At 37.5% G+C, this 22,717-nt stretch overlaps 1 protein-coding gene across 2 annotated transcripts in view; it reads right to left on the reverse strand.

Moving 5' to 3' along the window:
• The window catches only part of dysf (neuronal PAS domain protein dysfusion), a 195,155-nt gene that overhangs the window by 160,765 nt on the left and 11,673 nt on the right, over nt 1-22,717 (reverse strand). For both annotated transcript variants that reach the window (XM_073972924.1, XM_073972933.1), the window contains exon 2: nt 9,584-10,465. In XM_073972924.1, coding sequence (XP_073829025.1) covers nt 9,584-10,248 — 665 coding nt within the window. In that variant the 5' untranslated portion in view covers nt 10,249-10,465. The remainder of the gene's footprint in view (nt 1-9,583; nt 10,466-22,717) is intronic.

The raw sequence follows: 22,717 nt of genomic DNA on the forward strand, positions 1-22,717 counted from the left end.
ATTGTGTTGGACCCCAAACATGTTTAGACGAAACTCGTTTCGTACAATTTGAATTCGAAGTATCATGTCTGTCTGCCTGGCTGGCTGATGCGAATGACAACACTCGGTCGGATTAGGCGATTCGGTCCAAAGGTAAATCAATTAAAGCTGAAATTCTGTTCGTTTCAACCAGAAGTATTCCTTGTGGTCCTGTTTACAGCCTTATAAACCATATAGACACCTGCTAAAATAGGTGATGAGCGCGATAATTTACGAATTGAGTATTCGATTTGGCTGAAACTTTGCATATCATAAAATGTCTTCCAAACTTACATTAAGTTCTAGAAAGGTCTATATCGGACAATACCTTCGGGTACCTCGTTCACAAAAGTTTAAAATTTTAGCTTGAATGTAGGTTAAGGGAAGTTCGAGGATCATTGTAGAATTTTTAGCGCAGGTACTCCTTGTGGTCAATTCAATGCTTCCTGACATAATGACTTTAAAATTCTAAAAAATTCTGTGACCAACTAAAATCGCTGGTTGGCATGACAAATTATATTTAGTTCCAAAAATGAACTATGTCGGTCATTTCTTCAGCTATCTCCTCCGCAAAAGTTTACACTTTAATCCATTTTAAGGCCACTTCTCGAATTGAAATTGCGAAATAATGATTTTAGACCCCAAGCATTTTTGGACGAAATCCGTTTCAGACAATTTGGAGTTGATTTAGCCATGTCCGTTCCTATGTCTGTCGGGCTGACTGGCTGGCTGGAGCGCACGATCAACCAATTCGGTCCAAAATGTTCGTAATATTTTGTCCAAACATCGTTTAGGTTCGAAGAAGTGCCTCTGTTGGCAAAGCCGACTGATACTTTTTTACTTGTTTTATTTTGTTTTCAATATATTTTACAAATCTTTGAGAGATCTAATAAATATCCATAAAATACCCATTGAAATAATTTTCTATAGATTGAAAATCTTCGCAAAATATACAATTAATAAAACCGAATTAATGTCCGAAAACAATGTTAATGTTCAAAATTTATTTGCTAACTGTCTTATCTTTGGTGCAAATATGAATGAAATTAATATAAATTGGCGAGCTAAAGTGTTCACATATCGCATTCGATCGCACAGAGATATCAGATATGCAGCCGTAGCAGCAATATGAATGACGACTGCACATAAAATGAAAAATGAATGAATTGGCTGCATGAGCAGGTTTGTGGCTTAAGTCTTTTGTTTCAAAACCCCGCAAAACAGTGGCTGTTAGATTTCTATCGACAAGTGTTTTTAAACTGACCAATATCTAATAAATATTTCAATCATAAATCAGTTGCAGTGGTGGTGGTGTGAAATAAATAACACTCGTGTTTAATTTGGCAACAACCTTTGGACAAAATGAAAATTTATTACAGGCCTTAGAAATGAGTCTCTGGTATCCTTTGTCTGCTTTGCTGCTCGCTCTCTCCTTGGTTGGCAAATAAGGTTAAATAATTGAAGAACTTGTAATTAGTTTAAACCTTGATCTATGTTTTGTTAACCACAAAAAAAGAGAAAAAAACAGGCACACACACACAATTTCGCAGAATTGGCTAACCAGGAAAACTGCTGTTGTTCGTTGGTTTTTTATGACCGCCACAACCCTGGAGTATAGCTGCTCCACAAGGAATATGGCAAGGTTTTTGGGTACAGGGTCTGCCTTCCAACACATGCTGATGAAAACATGGCCTCTGTATTTTTCTGCAAATTGAACCCATTACGGACTGTGGCGTTTGGCGATATTGAAAAGTTTAGTTTAAGCCGTTGTTGGTGTTGCTGTTTCGTTTAGTTTTTATTCCTTACTTTACTTGGCTCAAATCTTGATAAGCATTAGTAAAATCCGCAAGACGAAAAAATAACAACAAAAACAAGCAACACAATGAAATGAAACAAGAGAAAAAACTAAAATAAATTTGAAAAAACCTCAACTGCCTCAAATCCCAAGAGTAACAGCCAATAAGAACAACAACAGCAAAAAAACAACATTAGCAGCGACAGCAGCAACCGTCCGGTAACACTATCAGATATTTTGTATTTTCTGTTTGGAGGTTTTGTTGTTTTTTTTTTTTTTTTGCCAAGTGAGCTGAGCCTGCCTGGTGCAAATATTGTCAGTAAATTCAACACATTTTCAACAATTTCAAAAACGAAAAAACGGCAATGAAACAAAAACCTTAACAAAAAACAGGGCAACATAAAAGTCTTTACGTGTGCCTAGGCATCAAGGAGGTGGATTTGAAGGAGAAGGAGGTGTCATTAGAAACCTTTAAATTTAGCATTTCAAACAAATAGTTTTTATTTTTGTTAGAGAAAAAATGCTGTTTAACATTGTAAATTGTGAGTATGTATGTGTCTGAGTGTGTGTGTGTGTGTGAGCGTTTCAATAAAAAAAAGACTCCAGCAACAAACTTGCCTTTGTTTGTTCTCCTTCTCCGTTCAATGTTTCATTCATATGCCGTTTGAAGGTTAAAGTTTGCAAATATCACAGAAAGAATAACAACAATAACAAGAAAACATATAACAACAAACAGAAGCCATGACACCAAGACAAGACAATGACATAAAACATAATTTTAATTATTGAACATTATGTCAATATTCCAAATACGAAAGGTATCAAGGAAAATATGTTCTGCTCTGTTTACTTTAGAGCAAGCTGAATGGATTTGCCAACTCTCTTGAGCAAATAAATAACATCTAGAAGGCTATTAACATGCATCCCATGAGAGTTGCTTAATGATGATCCAATATTTTCTCTAAAATAACGAGGGCTTCAAATTTCGTATGCAATACAAGAAAGGACAGGCCAGAAAAACGACTGACTTTGGTCCCGATGCCTTTCCCATTAAGTTGGGAAATAGTGTATCCATAGGTTTCAACAGCTCAGTTACTGATTGATGAGCAGTGCATGAAGAAAAGGACCAAAGACACTAAAACAAATCAGTATACATTTACCTTGGCGAACGAAAGATTAGAGGGCGACTGGTTCTGTTCTAAGTAATCTAAATAATGATTCAGAGAATTTCTTGGCATCATTGCTGTGAAGGTAAGAAATTCAAGTGCAATAAAGTGTGAAAACCACCAACAGCTGCAATCCGAACACTTCAACAAGCCTTCGAATTAGATCGAGCTACAGAAGTTGAGGAACAAAGTACCTAACTTACGCAAGAACATATGTTCGTTTTCGTAAAAATCTTCTCTCTACAGAAACAATATTTATAGAAGGGTCCTTTGTCTATTGGAAATTTGTAAAAAAGCAAGCCTGCAATTACACCTCTTGGGGTCTTCTATAAACAGCAGAAGTCCTTCTGAGATCCTCTAACGGCAACATAGAGGCCTCATGTCTTCTATGGCTTGTCTTCTATAGACAAGGGAATACCTGTTGAGGTATTTTGAAGAAAACTTAAAAGCTTTTGATATCTTTTAAAGATGACCACTTAAGGCTTAAGGCAACAGAAGGATCTTCTATAGGCAGCAGAAGGTTTCTTGAGATCGATACAGAACAGTGGACTTCTTGATGTTGTCTATAGACTCTTCTTTTGTCTATAGAAAACATCAAGAAGTCCACTGTTCTATATCGATCTCAAGAAACCTTTTGCTGCAGGACTTCTATTCTGGAAAAGACTAGACTGAAAACTTCTATTTGTCTTCTACAAATAAAATCTTCTATAAACAACAGAAAACCTCAATAGACCGCAGACCTCTTAAGATCATCTATAGGCAACAGAAGACCTACTCCGATCCACCACATATAACAGAAAAACTCTTGAGATATTCTATTGACAACAAAAGACCCCTTGTGACCTTCTATAAACAACCGAAAACCTCTTGATGTCTTATATGGGCAACATAAGATATTTGAGGGCACACAGGGAAGAAAATAAGACCCCATAAGGTATGTCATAGCCAACAGAAGACGTTTTGGGGGACCTCCAAAGAGAGCAGAAGAGCTCTTGATATCAACATACGGCCTTTCGAGGCTTTATAAAGATAACCGAAGACCTCATGGATATGCATCAGAAGGGTTCCTAAGATATTCTACACACAATAGACCTTCTGAGGTTTTCTAAAGACAAAAAAAGTCTCCTTGCGGTCTTCTATAAGCAGAGATTTCTGTAGGCAATCGTCATTTAAGAAAACAGGAGAGGTCTTGAGATCAACAGACAACCAGTTGAGGCAACATAAGAGCTCTTCAGGTCTTTTATAGACAACAAGAGACCTATTGAAGTCTTCTGCACGCAACGGAGGACTTTTTGGCACCTTAAACAAGTAAGAAAGTATCAGTCAGCTGTGCTGACTGAGATTTACCCTCAGCCTTTGACCGAGCGGAGCTCTAAAACTTCACTTTTTTCGAATTTTGTAAGGAAAATACCCGAAAGAGTGGACCGATATAGTCCGTAGTATTCCAACCTGGTGCATGACTGGATGAAATAAAACGATGTGCAAAGTTTGGACCAATCAGAAACTCCCTGCCAGACTAATAATGCGGATTTGCCATTTTAGTTGGGGCCGTCAGCGTTTCTTAAAGCTTTTAGGCCACTATCTCAGGAAGTATGGACCAGCGAACGAAAAAAATTGAACCGTGGTAAAGGTAGTCGCAAGGACAATCTGCTGAAAAAATTAAAAAATTATCCGAGAGGAGCTTTTAAACATCACTTTCTCCGAATTTTGTGTGGGAGGTACCCGTAGTCGTGGACCGTTATAGTCCATATTCGAACCCGATCTATATCTGGAAAAAATAATTCGATATGCTAGAAACCTAGAAACCAAATCGACTGCTCCCTTCGAGAGTTATCATGCACACCATTTTACAGAAACATTTTGAACTTTAGTGGGTGAGGTACCCCAAGGATTGGACCGATATGGCCCATCTTCGAACATAAACTAAGTTTAGGCAGAATATTAGCAGACTATTATTAAGAAATCGGTTGAACTGTTGAGCCACACAGACAGACGGACAGACATAGCTAAATCGACTCAAAATCATCTGAAACGGGTTTCGTTCAAACATACTTGGGGTCCAAATCATTATTTCGATTAGGCAAATTTTTGGTGTAAGTGGTATGTATATACACTCCTTAATCTTAAGGCTGAGGGTATAAAAATCCGAAATAAATCTTACAGGAGACCACGCTACAGAAGAAAAGAAAATATTCTCATAGAAGGCCAAAACGTATTCAAACAGAAGTCCAGAAGGTCTTCACGCAGAAGTTCATCTTATAGCATACCTGAAGGGCTATTGACAGATGACCAAAAAACTTAAAAAAAGTCCAGAAGGACATCTCATAGAGACCATAAAAGACCAAAAAACCTCTCATAGGTCAAATGTTTTACAGTGTTTTAACTTGCTTTAGTTCAAATCTGCTTTAGTTCATGAATATGAAATCAAAACCAATATGGGTCCATTTTTTCCTATAGCCCCCCTATATAACGGTACCAACCGATTTCAGGTGTTTTGAGTATTTTGTCTTCATTTTTAGTCCGAATTGGCTGTAACTTGGCATTTGGAGTTCCCAATTGTACAGAAACTCCTCCACCAAAAATTGTGGACATGGGTCAGATTTTGGTGTAGCCCCCATATAACGGTACCACTCGACTTCAGGCAATTTAAAGTTTTTATCTACATTCTCGGCCTAAATTGACTGAAATTTGGTTATGATCAAAAAATATTCAGCGGTCAAAAAATGTATTTACTAAAAAGTTAAAAATAAAAAATAATGAAAAAACAAGTGAGGAAGGGCTATAGTCGGGACGGGGCGGACTATGTGATACCCTACACCACTACCCCTGTGCAAAAGCTTTTCACTGCTAAACATTTATTTTAGGGAATATTATCCGGCTATCATCACATTCAATATGATTCTTCCTCTCTGGGACTTCCTTAGTCCATTCTTTCGATGCGTTACAAACTTGTTGTCCAAAACCAACTTATAATACCCTCCCCACATAGTGGTGTAGGGCATAAAAAGGTGGAAAATTGGATGCATTGCGGACTATTGTGATGTCTTCCTTATTTAACCACCTTCGCCAACCTACTTTGCATCAATGTAAAGATGTTGTTTTCTACTTACATTGATAGGTTTTGCCGTTGGAATACCCTACAAGAAGCCGAGATATTAGCAAAAGAATAAAACTTTGAATTTTTCTCCACATGCATTTTTATCCACTCCGACACCTGAATATTATCCGATCATCACCAAAATCAGTAGTCTTCTTTCCCTCCGGGACCCCCATTAACCACCAACGTGATGATTCGATCAATATTGCGACCTGTAGCGTGATTTTAAAAAATGGAAAAAATGGGATGTATTAGAGACTATTGCGATATCTCCGCCAACCTACTTTGCATCATTGTAAAGATGAGATTTTCTACTTTTATAGCCAGGCTTTTCTTTTGGAAAGTTCCCAACCAAAGCTGTGATATTTGTCGTTATAATTGAAATCGCAAAAATGAACATTTGAAATTAATTTGCGACTATTGTGATATCTTCGTTGTTTGAACACCTACGACTACCTGCTTTACATTGTTTGAAAGGTGATATTTTCTGTTTTCATTGTCAGGTTTTGCTTCTGTTATATCCCTTATAGAAGCTGATATATTCGCTTTGGAAAAAAACGTTGACTTTTGTCCATTCCGACCCCTAAATATTATCCGGACTCAGCTCGTCGAGACATTCATTTTGGTATACATAAGTATGGGTCTACGACGTTTATTTCGATGCGTTACAAACTTTTTGGCCAAAACCAACTTATAATACCCTCCTAGTGGTGTAGGGTATAATTAAGTTACAGTGTTTTATTTATAAAAATGCACTTTATATATGCACTTATAAATGCACTTTACAACCTCATATCCCTGTATCACATTTCCTACATATTATTACATCACAAAATCTTAGATATACGGTGATTTGATAAAAAAGCCTTCAGGCACAAAATGGTTTTAAAATTGAGAGAGAGGCAAGAATTCCCAGCAAAATGTTCGATGCCAAAGATGCTATTCAATCATGGGTGCAAGTGATCTGGCATGTCATCATTTTAGCATCTTCATCGATGAATTTTATATGAGCGTGGACCCCAAAAGATGCTATTCATTTTTGGATCCAAAGCATATCATTTACACCAATGCTTCGACATGTAATTTTCACCAATGCTCTGGCATTTCATTTCCACCAATGCTTTGGCATGTCATTTTCACCAACACTTTGCAATGACAGTATCATTACGACGATAGTTTTTACAACGTTGTTTGTGATTTTGAGTCTCCGACAACATCAAGTCTATTGTAAATAATTAATCTTATATATTTAGAAAAATGTGTATAAACAAAAACACAAAATTCATCTTTATTTGCTCGATGGAATGGGATCAAATGCTGATGAAAAGATCGGATCTTTCACGACTTCACTTGCATGGCTTTAAATGCTGATTAAAAGATCGGGTCTTTCACGACTTCCTTTGCATGGGTTCAAATGCTAATGAAAAGATCTGATCTTTCACGAATTCGTTTAAACCAATACAAATGATGCCCTGAAATCACGTCATCGCATGGAACCCCTTCATTCAAATTTTACTGGGTTCTTTAAGTCTTGCATAACATTATTCGGACGCTGACAGCCCACAGTGGTGGCACTTACATGGGAATGTGTGACAAAAATACTTCTAGATGATATATTGAACTGAAATTTTTATCAATTGGTCCTCGCGGGGCTAAGAACATACATATACATACATACATTCTGAATTGACGTATTTTATTGTTGCCAACATATTGTTTAACCGAATTCGCTGTAATCCGGTACTAGGAGTTGTTATTTCATAGTAAACCTCCCCGCGAGAAACTGTCAATATGGGTCCATGATTTACTATACTCCCATATATGATTTCTATCTCGATTTAATGTATTTTACAGATATTTAAAAAATTCTAAACGTATTAGGCTTTAATACTGAACTCAGAGTTTAGAACAGGATTTTATAAATAAATGTGGCATTGGTCCACTTTTGACCACAGCCTCTATATAGGGTTACCATCTACTTTCTGCACTTCATAGGATTTAACTAAGTTTTTCAACAGAACTGTCTGTAATAATGTATTTTTGGTTCTCAGTGTAGGAAATCCCCCCTTAAATTGTTCAATGTAGCAGCGTGCATTATAGATGATTGGGATCTGCTTAAACCTTACAATAGGGATTCTCTAAGGAGAAGTGAGGGAAGAGAAACTTTATGTTGTCTCAGTTTTGAGAATGAGGTGACCTTTATCATCGAACATTTGCTGCAGTCTTAAGCCCAGTTCACATTTCTGATCGTGTAACCATAAAGCTGAGGGTATAAAAATACACAGAGTCATTTTGGAAGTACATACACACGGCTTTCTGTGTGAAAGTCGCGTATATAACCATGGAAATAAGGTCAGCATTTAAATATTCTTTAAAAAAGCAACATTTACCGATCAAGGCCTTGTCTTCAAAACGTCCCTTAAATATTCACGCTCAAAATCAAAATTTATTGTTACGAGGGAAGGTAAAAAAGCCTAGGCAACAAGCAGAGTTGCCATACGCCATTTTAATTTTTTTTTGTAAAGTTTGAAATTTTTTAGCATAACCGTTCTCAGGAATTTACTTGTGAACATTTTCATCCGATCATTCGATCACAACTTTCGACGTGGATAATCACGGCAAGAGTGCATCGATCACATTAGATCTTTGTATGTCGATAAAGGGCCATCCTATAGCACTATGAAAAACTGGTTTAATGAATTCAATCGAGGGCGACACTCGCTAAAAATCTAAGGTCGTGAGGGTAGTCCAAAAACGGCCGTTGTGCCAGAAAAAAAATTAATCCGTGCGTAAGCGCATACTGCAAGATCGCCATGTTATATACCGTGAGATAGAGGCATCCTTGGGCATTTATTCCACAAACTAACATTTGATATTGCATGAATACTTGGCGACAAAATGGGGTTTATCTCGTTGGATCAACACGGTGCAAGAAATTTCGAAAAAAATACGATCGCGGAGCTTCAAAAGACATTTATAAGATGGATACAAGTCACGAATCATGTAACTATGCGTATGAACCCGAAAAATAGCAGCAATCGCCTGAAGATGCTGTAAAAGCGTTCAAGCCACTAAAACCTGCAAACTTTCCAAAAAAATGTCAAATGGCGTCTGGCCACACTGAGTGTTACCTAGGCCAGAAACTTTTTAGTTCCCCTCGTAATAAATGAACGGTTATAAAGCTCTGGGTAGTCTTGAAAATATTTGAAAAAAATCTCAACATCTATATTTGATTTAGGGAGCTGCTAAATAATAAACCTTTCCTAATTACTGGATTCTTAAATTCCATTAAATAAGAACGCTGTTAATTGACCAAAAACGCTTTTGACGAACCCCAGAAATCTCGTGCCACAATTTCCGCACATCATCAATTATCCTAACAAAACGGACAAAAACAGTGAAAGAACGAAAAAAATATTCCCACCTGTTTCATTTCTTTTCCATCAATTTGAAAAGCAAAAAAACAGCAACACTTTTTGTATTCAATGAAATGACAATCTGGCTTACCTTGTGAACATGGCCGAATGCTGTTGTTGTTGTTGTTGCTGCTGCTGTTGGCCATGTGATTGTGTTGATTGTGACTGTTGTGATTGCTGCTGCTGTTGCTGCTGGCCAGTAACCACATGTTGTGCCTGTTGTTGTTGTTGTTGGTGCTGCGCATGATGTGGTGGTAGCTGTGAGGCATGTGGCACATGCGGGTGCGAAAGTGATTGCAGTTGCTGGACAGGCACTCCTCCTGCTTGGTGATGCTGCTGCAGTAAAAGGTGCTGTTGCTGCTGGTGATGTTGTAAACCCTGCTGTTGACTTTGATGTAGTGTTGCTGGTAAAGTGGTTGCTGCTGCTGCTGCCCCCGATGCTGTTAGAATTGTTGCATGTGGTGGTGCCGGTGGAGCATGCAGTGCCGCCGCATGATGGGCATGAATTTGTAAATGATGCTGATGATTGCTGGTGTTGTTGTTGTTGCTGCTAGTTGTATTGCTATCACTTTGGACTAATTGCACGGCATGGGAATGCGAATGATGATGCGACGCTGCTGCCGCCGCCGCATGCGAAAGATGATGGTGATGATGCACCACCGCCGAGTGGTGCATTTCATTCAATGTGACTGGCAGGTGTGGTGATGGATTGTGTAAATTTGATTTCTCCAAACATTTGTCGGGATACATCATCATAAAGCAATTGGTTATTGTTGACGGTTGCGTATTGGGATTGGGAGTGATGATTGGATTGTCGTGGTGGCTGTTTTTTGTTGGTTTTGTTGTAGGTAGACTTGCATATGTGCCGGGAGGTTGTTCTTCTCTGCTATATGATGATGTTCATTAGAAGTACCAAAGTAATGCTTCCGCTACCTTTGAAACATTTTTAGTGAAGTAGAGTTTTTTCAGAAATCTGAAAAAAGAAGGTGTAAAAATTTGTTAAAAAATCCATGCTTAAAGGTCGGATGGTGGGTGAAAAAAATTACTTAAAAAATCCACGCTTAAAGGTCAAAGGGTGGGTGAAAAAAATTACTTAAAAAATCCACGCTTAAAAAAAATTACTTAAACATGCACACTTAAAGGTCGGATGGTAGGTAAAAAAATTACTTAAAAAATCCACGCTTAAAAAAAATTACTTAAACATGCACACTTAAAGGTCGGATGGTAGGTAAAAAAATTACTTAAAAATCCACGCTTAAAGGTCGAAGGGTGGGTGAAAAAATTACTTAAAAATCCACGCTTAAAGGTCGAAGGGTGGGTGAAAAAAATTACTTAAAAAATCCACGCTTAAAGGTCGAAGGGTGGGTGAAAAAAATTACTTAAAAAATCCACGCTTAAAGGTCGAAGGGTGGGTGAAAAAAATTACTTAAAAAATCCACGCTTAAAGGTCGAAGGGTGGGTGAAAAAAATTACTTAAAAAATCCACGCTTAAAGGTCGAAGGGTGGGTGAAAAAAATTACTTAAAAAATCCACGCTTAAAGGTCGAAGGGTGGGTGAAAAAAATTACTTAAAAAATCCACGCTTAAAGGTCGAAGGGTGGGTGAAAAAAATTACTTAAAAAATCCACGCTTAAAGGTCGAAGGGTGGGTGAAAAAAATTACTTAAAAAATCCACGCTTAAAGGTCGAAGGGTGGGTGAAAAAAATTACTTAAAAAATCCACGCTTAAAGGTCGAAGGGTGGGTGAAAAAAATTACTTAAAAAATCCACGCTTAAAGGTCGAAGGGTGGGTGAAAAAAATTACTTAAAAAATCCACGCTTAAAGGTCGAAGGGTGGGTGAAAAAAATTACTTAAAAAATCCACGCTTAAAGGTCGAAGGGTGGGTGAAAAAAATTACTTAAAAAATCCACGCTTAAAGGTCGAAGGGTGGGTGAAAAAAATTACTTAAAAAATCCACGCTTAAAGGTCGAAGGGTGGGTGAAAAAAATTACTTAAAAAATCCACGCTTAAAGGTCGAAGGGTGGGTGAAAAAAATTACTTAAAAAATCCACGCTTAAAGGTCGAAGGGTGGGTGAAAAAAATTACTTAAAAAATCCACGCTTAAAGGTAGAAGGGTGGGTGAAAAAAATTACTTAAAAAATCCACGCTTAAAGGTCGAAGGGTGGGTGAAAAAAATTACTTAAAAAATCCACGCTTAAAGGTCGAAGGGTGGGTGAAAAAAATTACTTAAAAAATCCACGCTTAAAGGTCGAAGGGTGGGTGAAAAAAATTACTTAAAAAATCCACGCTTAAAGGTCGAAGGGTGGGTGAAAAAAATTACTTAAAAAATCCACGCTTAAAGGTCGAAGGGTGGGTGAAAAAAATTACTTAAAAAATCCACGCTTAAAGGTCGAAGGGTGGGTGAAAAAAATTACTTAAAAAATCCACGCTTAAAGGTCGAAGGGTGGGTGAAAAAAATTACTTAAAAAATCCACGCTTAAAGGTCGAAGGGTGGGTGAAAAAAATTACTTAAAAAATCCACGCTTAAAGGTCGAAGGGTGGGTGAAAAAAATTACTTAAAAAATCCACGCTTAAAGGTCGAAGGGTGGGTGAAAAAAATTACTTAAAAAATCCACGCTTAAAGGTCGAAGGGTGGGTGAAAAAAATTACTTAAAAAATCCACGCTTAAAGGTCGAAGGGTGGGTGAAAAAAATTACTTAAAAAATCCACGCTTAAAGGTCGAAGGGTGGGTGAAAAAAATTACTTAAAAAATCCACGCTTAAAGGTCGAAGGGTGGGTGAAAAAAATTACTTAAAAAATCCACGCTTAAAGGTCGAAGGGTGGGTGAAAAAAATTACTTAAAAAATCCACGCTTAAAGGTCGAAGGGTGGGTGAAAAAAATTACTTAAAAAATCCACGCTTAAAGGTCGAAGGGTGGGTGAAAAAAATTACTTAAAAAATCCACGCTTAAAGGTCGAAGGGTGGGTGAAAAAAATTACTTAAAAAATCCACGCTTAAAGGTCGAAGGGTGGGTGAAAAAAATTACTTAAAAAATCCACGCTTAAAGGTCGAAGGGTGGGTGAAAAAAATTACTTAAAAAATCCACGCTTAAAGGTCGAAGGGTGGGTGAAAAAAATTACTTAAAAAATCCACGCTTAAAGGTCGAAGGGTGGGTGAAAAAAATTACTTAAAAAATCCACGCTTAAAGGTCGAAGGGTGGGTGAAAAAAATTACTTAAAAAATCCACGCTTAAAGGTCGAAGGGTGGGTGAAAAAAATTACTTAAACAATCCACGCTTAAAGGTCGAAGGGTGGGTGAAAAAAATTACTTAAAAAATCCACGCTTAAAGGTCGAAGGGTGGGTGAAAAAAATTACTTAAAAAATCCACGCTTAAAGGTCGAAGGGTGGGTGAAAAAAATTACTTAAAAAATCCACGCTTAAAGGTCGAAGGGTGGGTGAAAAAAATTACTTAAAAAATCCACGCTTAAAGGTCGAAGGGTGGGTGAAAAAAATTACTTAAAAAATCCACGCTTAAAGGTCGAAGGGTGGGTGAAAAAAATTACTTAAAAAATCCACGCTTAAAGGTCGAAGGGTGGGTGAAAAAAATTACTTAAAAAATCCACGCTTAAAGGTCGAAGGGTGGGTGAAAAAAATTACTTAAAAAATCCACGCTTAAAGGTCGAAGGGTGGGTGAAAAAAATTACTTAAAAAATCCACGCTTAAAGGTCGAAGGGTGGGTGAAAAAAATTACTTAAAAAATCCACGCTTAAAGGTCGAAGGGTGGGTGAAAAAAATTACTTAAAAAATCCACGCTTAAAGGTCGAAGGGTGGGTGAAAAAAATTACTTAAAAAATCCACGCTTAAAGGTCGATGGGTGGGTGAAAAAAATTACTTAAAAAATCCACGCTTAAAGGTCGAAGGGTGGGTGAAAAAAATTACTTAAAAAATCCACGCTTAAAGGTCGAAGGGTGGGTGAAAAAAATTACTTAAAAAATCCACGCTTAAAGGTCGAAGGGTGGGTGAAAAAAATTACTTAAAAAATCCACGCTTAAAGGTCGAAGGGTGGGTGAAAAAAATTACTTAAAAAATCCACGCTTAAAGGTCGAAGGGTGGGTGAAAAAAATTACTTAAAAAATCCACGCTTAAAGGTCGAAGGGTGGGTGAAAAAAATTACTTAAAAAATCCACGCTTAAAGGTCGAAGGGTGGGTGAAAAAAATTACTTAAAAAATCCACGCTTAAAGGTCGAAGGGTGGGTGAAAAAAATTACTTAAAAAATCCACGCTTAAAGGTCGAAGGGTGGGTGAAAAAAATTACTTAAAAAATCCACGCTTAAAGGTCGAAGGGTGGGTGAAAAAAATTACTTAAAAAATCCACGCTTAAAGGTCGAAGGGTGGGTGAAAAAAATTACTTAAAAAATCCACGCTTAAAGGTCGAAGGGTGGGTGAAAAAAATTACTTAAAAAATCCACGCTTAAAGGTCGAAGGGTGGGTGAAAAAAATTACTTAAAAAATCCACGCTTAAAGGTCGAAGGGTGGGTGAAAAAAATTACTTAAAAAATCCACGCTTAAAGGTCGAAGGGTGGGTGAAAAAAATTACTTAAAAAATCCACGCTTAAAGGTCGAAGGGTGGGTGAAAAAAATTACTTAAAAAATCCACGCTTAAAGGTCGAAGGGTGGGTGAAAAAAATTACTTAAAAAATCCACGCTTAAAGGTCGAAGGGTGGGTGAAAAAAATTACTTAAAAAATCCACGCTTAAAGGTCGAAGGGTGGGTGAAAAAAATTACTTAAAAAATCCACGCTTAAAGGTCGAAGGGTGGGTGAAAAAAATTACTTAAAAAATCCACGCTTAAAGGTCGAAGGGTGGGTGAAAAAAATTACTTAAAAAATCCACGCTTAAAGGTCGAAGGGTGGGTGAAAAAAATTACTTAAAAAATCCACGCTTAAAGGTCGACGGGTGGGTGAAAAAAATTACTTAAAAAATCCACGCTTAAAGGTCGAAGGGTGGGTGAAAAAAATTTTAAAAATCTAAAAATTTGTTAGGGAATAATACAAATCCCATTGCCGTTTAGCAAGAAACACAAAATATGCTGATAATTCTGACAGTAGAATATCTAAATTGTCTTATTACTGTTATAAGGTTATTATTTTTTGAAACATTTTGCTACATTGTTACTATTTATTGTTAATGATTTTTTTCTTCTTCTTCTTTGGGGAGTTCGATTGCTTTGCTTTGGCATATCTACTCTGCATTTGAATATTTGAATTTTGAAGTTATTGTAAGTTTTGTCTTGTGTTTTTCGTCCATTCATCATTGTTCAATTGAGATCAAATAATAGATTACAAGTATCGATAAGTGGCTTACACTCAAGCACAAAAGTGTTTAAATTAAGGCAAAACATCAGTGTAACGAATTTTGTTTTATGGGAGGAATTCTATGGGCAGCAGCATTTACCTTCAACACCCCCACCACTCGGTCTATATCTCAGCTTGTCTTGCCTTTTTTGTAGGGAAACTAAAGAAGTAATAGAAGAAATCCCCACTATGAGTTGTCGAGTCGGTGGCTGTTTAAGGTTGGCTTTGTTTTTATTGTCTTTGTTAGTGGCTGGCAATGTCTGATTGATGCCACCACACAATACACTTGGTCAGTCATCCATCTATTTGAGTAACTAAAGCAACGAAAACATCCAACCAACCATCCATCTTCACAATCACAATCATCTCCCTATTTTTTTATTGTTGCTTTTGTTGTTGTTTGAGTAAAGGGAATATTCATCATCATCTTTATCATCATTTATTTCGTTTAATGCCACATTTATACGAGTAAACCGCTGAATGGCAAATAAGCGTGCTGGCCATTTATTTAGCTAAGATATTTTATGATTGAAGGAATCTGAATGACTGACTGACCAATCACGCACCCACACATTGACAACGTTTAACCAACGACCATTTGACGAGCCATTGATAATTTATTCGCCTGCTGTGTTCAATTTTACGCAAATAAAATTTTCATTGTGTAGTCACAACTTATTCGCTTTCTATAACTGATTTTTTTGGTGTGATTTGTGTTGTTGTTGCTAATTTTTTATTTTTATTCAAATAATCACACATTTAAAGCAATTGTTTTACAAATAGTTAACGATTGTGGTTAATAAGTTCGTAGAAGTGCATCAAAGTTAAAAATAGCCAATGTTGACAAATTGTTGCTGGTTGTCTAGGCTCCTTTACACCTGAAATGGCTAATATACTGTGGGTGTAAACGAATCAATTGTAAAACAATAGACTTAAGACACAAACTTCATAAAGTGTGGAACATCCAAAGATTATATACAGATGAAGGCAAGGGATTTTGGGTGACGTAGGGGATGGAAGATACCAAGGAACGGTCCTGACCGGTTTTAACATAGCAAAGCCCAGGATGTCACCTGGGGAACTGCCTTTAACACCCGTTAAAGGTAGTGAGCTAACATGTGCCGCGCGTTCACCCATAAGGACGTTAAAAACTTGGGTTTGGGCGTCGGGTTAGTAACCCTCCCCTAGAAAAAACAGCCTACTATGAAAAAACGAAAGAAAAGAAAAACAAACCCCTCTAAAGTTGACGAACCCCGCAAACGTTTTAAGGACCATGATATGCGAATCTGCACCTGGAATGTTTGCACTCTTTATAGAGAAGGTGCAATCTTCGCATTGGCAGACGTACTTGAAAAGTACAAGGCCGATATTACTGCCATACAGGAAATACGATGGATTGGGAAAGGCGTCACAACAACACCTAAAGGTGACGCACTGTATTATAGCAGGCATGATGTGAAGCATTAGTTTGGTTGCGGATTCGTAGTTAATCGGAGACTAAAACATCTGGTATCCAGCTTCACCCCAGTGAATGAAAGACTTGCTGCAATTCGAATAAAAGCAAAATTCTTCAACATCAGCTTTATTTGCGCTCATGCTCCCACTGAAGAAAAGGACGAACAGACCAAAGATATATTTTACAAGCGCTTTGAAGAAACATATGACCGTTGCCCTGCCTATGACATTAAAATCATTCTAGGCGATTTTAATGCCAAAATTGGAAAGGAGAATATCTTTGGCCCAACAGTCGGGAAATTCAGTCTCCACAGTGAAACATCTGACAATGGTATGAGGCTGATAGACTTTGCAGCTGCAAAAAACATGGTAGTTAGCAGTACCAGATTTAATCATCTCGATATTCATAAGGGCACCTGGCTGTCTCCAGATCAAAGAACAAGTAATCAAATTGATCATGTTGTGATAGATGGAAGACATTCATCGAGCGTGTTGGATGTACGATCGTTGCGAGGCGCAAACATTGATTCGGACCACTACCTACGTACCCGTCTAAACGTTGCAAATAAAGCACGAACAGACACAACGCGGAAGTTGGACATCGATAGGCAGCAAACACAACAGATAGCCACTGCATATTCCACTCAACTAGCCCATTTGCTTAATGAGAGCACTCCTTGTTCCGATAAAATAACAACACAATGGCAAAATATTGCCCACTCCATGCAAACAGCCGCAAAATCCATACTTGGATTCCAGAGACCTCCACAAAGGAATTCATGGTATGACCAGGAGTGTCGTGCTGCTACCGAAGAGAAAAATGCGGCATATAGAGCTACTTTACAATCAGTAGCAACGCGTAGCGCACGAGAGAAATATCGGGAGAAAAGGAGAGAAGAGAAACGACTTTTCCGCAAGAAAAAGAGAGAAATGGAAAAGCGGGAGTGTGAAAAAATCGAGATGTACAGGAGCCAGAATGAAGTCCGAATATTCTACCAAAGAGTGAAACATCAAACAGATGGCTTTGGTACAGGCACATCCTCCTGTAGAGACCAGCAAGGTAATCTGGTAACAGATACAGATAGCGTGCTCAGGATATGGAAGGAACATTTCTCCAATCTGCTGGTATCCAATAGTAGCGAAGACGATGATACCACAGATCCAATCCCAAAAGATGGTATAGAATGTATATCGCCCGGTCAAGATGAGGTAAAAACCGCAATCAACCGGCGGAAGAATAATAAAGAAGCAGGAGCCGATGGCTTACTAGCCGAGCTGTTTAAAACCGGAGGCGACGCGCTGATAAGGTGTATGCATCAGCTAGTTAGCACCATCTGACAGGAAGAACGCGTAGCCGACGATTGGAACCTGAGCATCCTGTGTCCTGTCCAACTATAGGGGCATAAGTCTTCTCCCTATTGCCTATAAGATAGTGTCAGGGATATTGTGCGAACGACTAAAGCCAATGGTCAACGAAATAATTGGACCACCATTGACCAGATATTTACCCTGCGGCAAATCCTGGAGAAGACCTAAGAGATGCAGATCGTTACATGTCACCTTTTTGTCGATTATAAAGCAGCATTCGACAGTCCCCTCCGATCAAAAATATTCCATGCAATGTCTGAATTTGGTATCCCCGCAAAGCTAATCCGGCTTTGTAAGATGACTTTAACTGATACTAGGTCCTCAGTTATAATTGGAAAGAACCTCCCCGAACAGTTTAGTACCAAAATAGGTTTCAGATAATGAGACAGCCTTTCGTGTGACCTATTCAACATTTAGCTGGAAAAGGTCATACGAGATGCAAATGTCAAAAGAAATGGCACAATTTACACCAATAGCCACATGTTACTTGCTTATGCTGATGACATAGACAGCATGGGACGATCAGTAAAGGAAGTAACTGATACATTTAGGAAGGTCGAAGCAGAATCTGCGAAAGTGGGTCTGGCGGTAAACGGCGAAAAGACCAAATTGATGGTGTCGACGCGCAAAGCGTCCATAGAGCTCGGACCAACTGTGGAAGTTGGTATCTATAATTTTGAGGTAGTTAAAGAAATCGTCTACCTCGGCACTGCCATAAACACAACAAACAACATCAGTTGTGAAATAAGAAGAAGAATTGTATTGACCAACAGTTGCTACTATGGTTTAAGTAAGCAATTAAAAAACAAAGCCACATCTCGTCAAACAAAAATAACACTATACAAAACGCTGATACTACCCGTGCTAATGTATGGCTCCGAAGCATGGGTACTTGCGCAAGCAGATAAGGCAGTGCTTGGTGTGTTTGAGAGGAAAATTCTTCGAAAGATCTACGGGCCGATTTGCGTTGACGGTGAATATCGACGTAGTATGAACCACGAGCTATATAAGCTATACAAAGACATGAATATAGTTAAACGTATCGAGATGCAACGATTACGTTGGTTAGGCCATATCATAAGAATGAGCGATGATGAACTCGCTAAAACGGCGTATGAATACATGCCACATGGCGGTACACGCAGAATCGGCAGGCCTAAGCTTCGATGGAGCATACAAGTGGATGAAGAAATGAAAAGGAGCGGTATTCCAGAACGCGAAGCGAAAAACAGAGAGAACTGGAGATCCATTCTTAGTTCGGTCTATGGAACAAATGTTCTGTAATGGGCCAGCTAAGTAAGTAAAACTGTCCACATAGGTCCATGTTTTGGTATAGCCCTTATATAACGGTACCTCCCGATTTTTGGTATTTGGAGGATTTTAGCTAAATTTTTTCACCGAACAACCTGTAATTTTACAGTTGAGATTCCTAGTAATCACAAAATATCTCCACCGAAAACTGTCAACATAGGTCCATGTTTTGGTATAGCCCTCATATAACAGTACCTCCCGATTTTTGGTAACGGTACCTCCCGATTTTCGGTATTTTGAGGATTTTAGCAAATGTTTTTGACCGAACTATCTGTAATTTGATAGGTGAGGTTCCTAGTAATCACAAAATATCTCCACCGAAAACTGTCAACATAGGTCCATGTTTTGATATAGCCCCATATAACGGTACCTCACGATTTTCGGTATTTTGGGGATTTTAGCAAATATTTTTGACCGAACTACCTGTAACTTGACAGTTGAGGTTCCTAGTGATCACAAAATATCAACTTCAAAAACTGTAAACAGAGGCCCACATTTTGGAACAGCCCCCATATAACGTTACCTCCGATTTACGGTAGTTTAAGGATTGTAGTTACATTTTGCGACCGAACTACCTGTAATTCGACGTTTGAGGTTCCCAGTGGTCACAAAACATCTCAACCAAAAACTGTCAATATAGGTCCATGTTTTGGTATAGCCACATGTAACGGTATCTCCCGATTTTCGGTATTTTGAAGATTTTAGCTACAAATTTCGACCGAACTATTTGTAAGTCGATATTTGAGGTTCCCAGTGCTCTCACAACATCTCCACCAAAAACTGTCAGCATAGGTCCATGTTTTTGTATTGTCAACGTAAGTCCATGTTTTGGTATAGCCCCCATATAACGGTGCCTCTCCATTTTCGGTATTTTGGACCCAACTATCTGTAATCCGAAAAACTGTCCACATAGATACATGTGTTAAATAAAATAAATTTGTTGACCGTGCTCATAACTTAGTAAGGAGTAATTTAAGTAATTTTTGTTTCTATTACATTGTAATGGGTAGACATCGGATTTTTGCATGTTTTTTATTTCTCATCCGATTGGACTCAAATTTTGGATCTAGGCGTTTTGAGGGTTAATTTTTCGATATTTGGGGTCATATCAAAAATATGCAAAAAATATGCAAAAAATATGCAAAATATATGCAAAAAATATGCAAAAAATATGCAAAATATGCAAAAAATATGCAAAATATGCAAAAAATATGCAAAATATGCAAAAAATATGCAAAATATGCAAAAAATATGCAGAATATGCAAAAAATATGCAAAATATGCAAACAGTTTTTGGTCGAAAATGGTCAAAAAAGTCGTAAAATTTACAATTAAAGTTGGAAAAATCATCAAAAAAACTTTAAAGTGTCCTAAATTAAGACTGTTGGCCATTTAACGTCGATTTTTTAGTAGATTATTGTGTTATTGATACGTATATGGTATTGTAATACTATTTTTATTGTTAAACTATGCAAAAATATAAAATTTGATAAAATATCAATTATTTTATGTAAATTTAATATTTTCTTTGTCTTAATTTGTAGCTTTAGGCTGGTTTTATCTCAAAGGGAAGAAATCGATGTCGAATTTTTTTAGGCGGGGGTGCCGCCTAAACTGTTTACTTACATTAGATTTTAGATAGATTTAAGAATAAGATTGCTAATTGAGCACCTTTGAAATAAGTTAACAGGTGCTACTGGAGCCTCGATGTTATGAAAATCTCGTCTCTCTCTCGGCGACCCATATCTGTGGAACGGTTAAAGCTATTTGCCCGTATTATGCATTAAATTAAAGGCCATTCTGTTTATTTTATATTCAAAAACAAAATGCGTAAGTATTACTGAATTCGAGATAGAAAGCCAGTGTCCCGATTAACGTGACTACGTACGCCTTAGGGCGAAAATGGAGCCTATCTGGGTATAGCCGACTACTTGGAGAACGCATTGTTTTAGTTGTTCGTCCTTTGTAATTAATTGGTTGTAATCTGTGGTAGCTCGACTCGGAGTTAATGTGACTTTTTTATGAATTTCGAACAGTTGTTCTTTTGTAAGTTTGGGTCGAATATTTCCGTAGAAGTTTCCATCTTCTCTTTGTTAAGATTTTTGTCGCCATTTGACTCTTTACGGTGTTTTGCACTGTCGGATCAAACAATGCCAAGCCAACAAGTTCAGGACTAAGATACCACAGGTGATTTATCATTTTTTATTTCCTTTTTCTGTCTATGTTTTCGTATTTCAATAGATTTTCAATGAGGTATAGGTCTTCTTTTGATGCTAAACACTTCGTAGAATCTGAAGAACCATCTGTCCCAAAACCATGAAATTGTCATTGCTGCTGGAACCCTGTAAAGTGTCCTATAGGAACGTTAGTCGTATCATTTTTTCTACAGTAGAAGCTCTCGGAGAGGACCCCAACAAATATATGATCTTTAGAGGCTTTATCGGTTTATTCCGGAGAATAAACAGTGAAAAATACTAGCAACAACTTCAAGGAAGATACCCCAAAACGAGGCTATTTGCGTGCACTGGCATGGAAAACTATTACCAGGTATTCCCAAAACAGTGCAGAATGAACGGGTTGCTGTTCTGGTATCATCTGGTATGGGGGTAAAAAACAACTACTGGGCGTTTCTGAAACTGACAGTAGCTCAGGGGAGAAACTAGACTTAGCAGTGTACGAATGCCTAGAATAATGGCGTCTTACCAGCTTGAGCAAATGTTAAGTCGAGAGCTTCTGTACCTGCGTACAGATTTATAAGAAGTATTGTTGAGAGGGATATTTTGACTGCAAGTTTGGAAGCACATCCGGACATCAAACAAACATATTCACGCGATTTCTATAAGAATAGTCTGCGATTGACAAATCCAAGTTCGATGTAGGCGAGAATGTTTTAAAACTACTTCCCAGCTGACTTCCCAAGAACAAGAGGTCGTAGAAGCACTTTGTGTTTCCATCTTTCGAGTCCGGTTTAACGCGCCCAGAACGTTTCTTATTTTGTTTATTTATTTTGTATCAAAGGAGTGTTATAAATGAGAGTGTGGGTTATTGATTTTACAAAACCTATAATGAACAAGATAATGGTTATGTAGATATAATATTGGATGGATTGGGTAAACATAATCAAGAGGTTGAAAAGGATTAGAGACAATAGATTGAGTTTAATACAACAAATAGTGAAAGCGAAATTCACTTCGAGAGGATTTATTTGACGTTTGCGCTATGGAATTGACATTTGAAATCCAAACCCACTGGGTTAATCCGGCTAAGTGTAACCGGGGTATAACAAAAGAACAACTGCCGAAATTTCCAGAAAAAGTCTACCAGTCGTAATTACAGAATTTCTTGCAAAAGATCCTGTAACTTGACCGCAGAACATCAATTACCAGGAAGGGTAAAGGATGTTAAACAACTTGAGAGTTGTGAACGACATAGCAGAGCAAGGAGTCGAGTTCATCACCAAGTAGTCATCTTTACCCAGATGTCTCCTAAATCACATTATGTCAGCCCCTTAAATAAATTTAAATATGAACAAAATGTAAAAGACATTTGTTTTCATTCCCAAAAATTGATAATATGGGAAGAAATAAAAAATAATTTAAAAAATTAAGTTACAATGTTTTATTTATAAAAGCACTTAAAACTAGAACATAATTTTAATGATGATTCTCTTAAATAAAACGCTGGTGGCCGTTTAATATTGCCACAATTTTTAATACAAATGCAAGCGTTTTATTTGAGACATTTAATCATTAAAAAATAT

This window comes from Musca autumnalis, unplaced genomic scaffold (assembly GCF_047663935.1).
Source record: "Musca autumnalis isolate F117 unplaced genomic scaffold, ASM4766393v1 scaffold_1, whole genome shotgun sequence".
Taxonomy (NCBI): Eukaryota; Metazoa; Arthropoda; class Insecta; order Diptera; family Muscidae; genus Musca; species Musca autumnalis.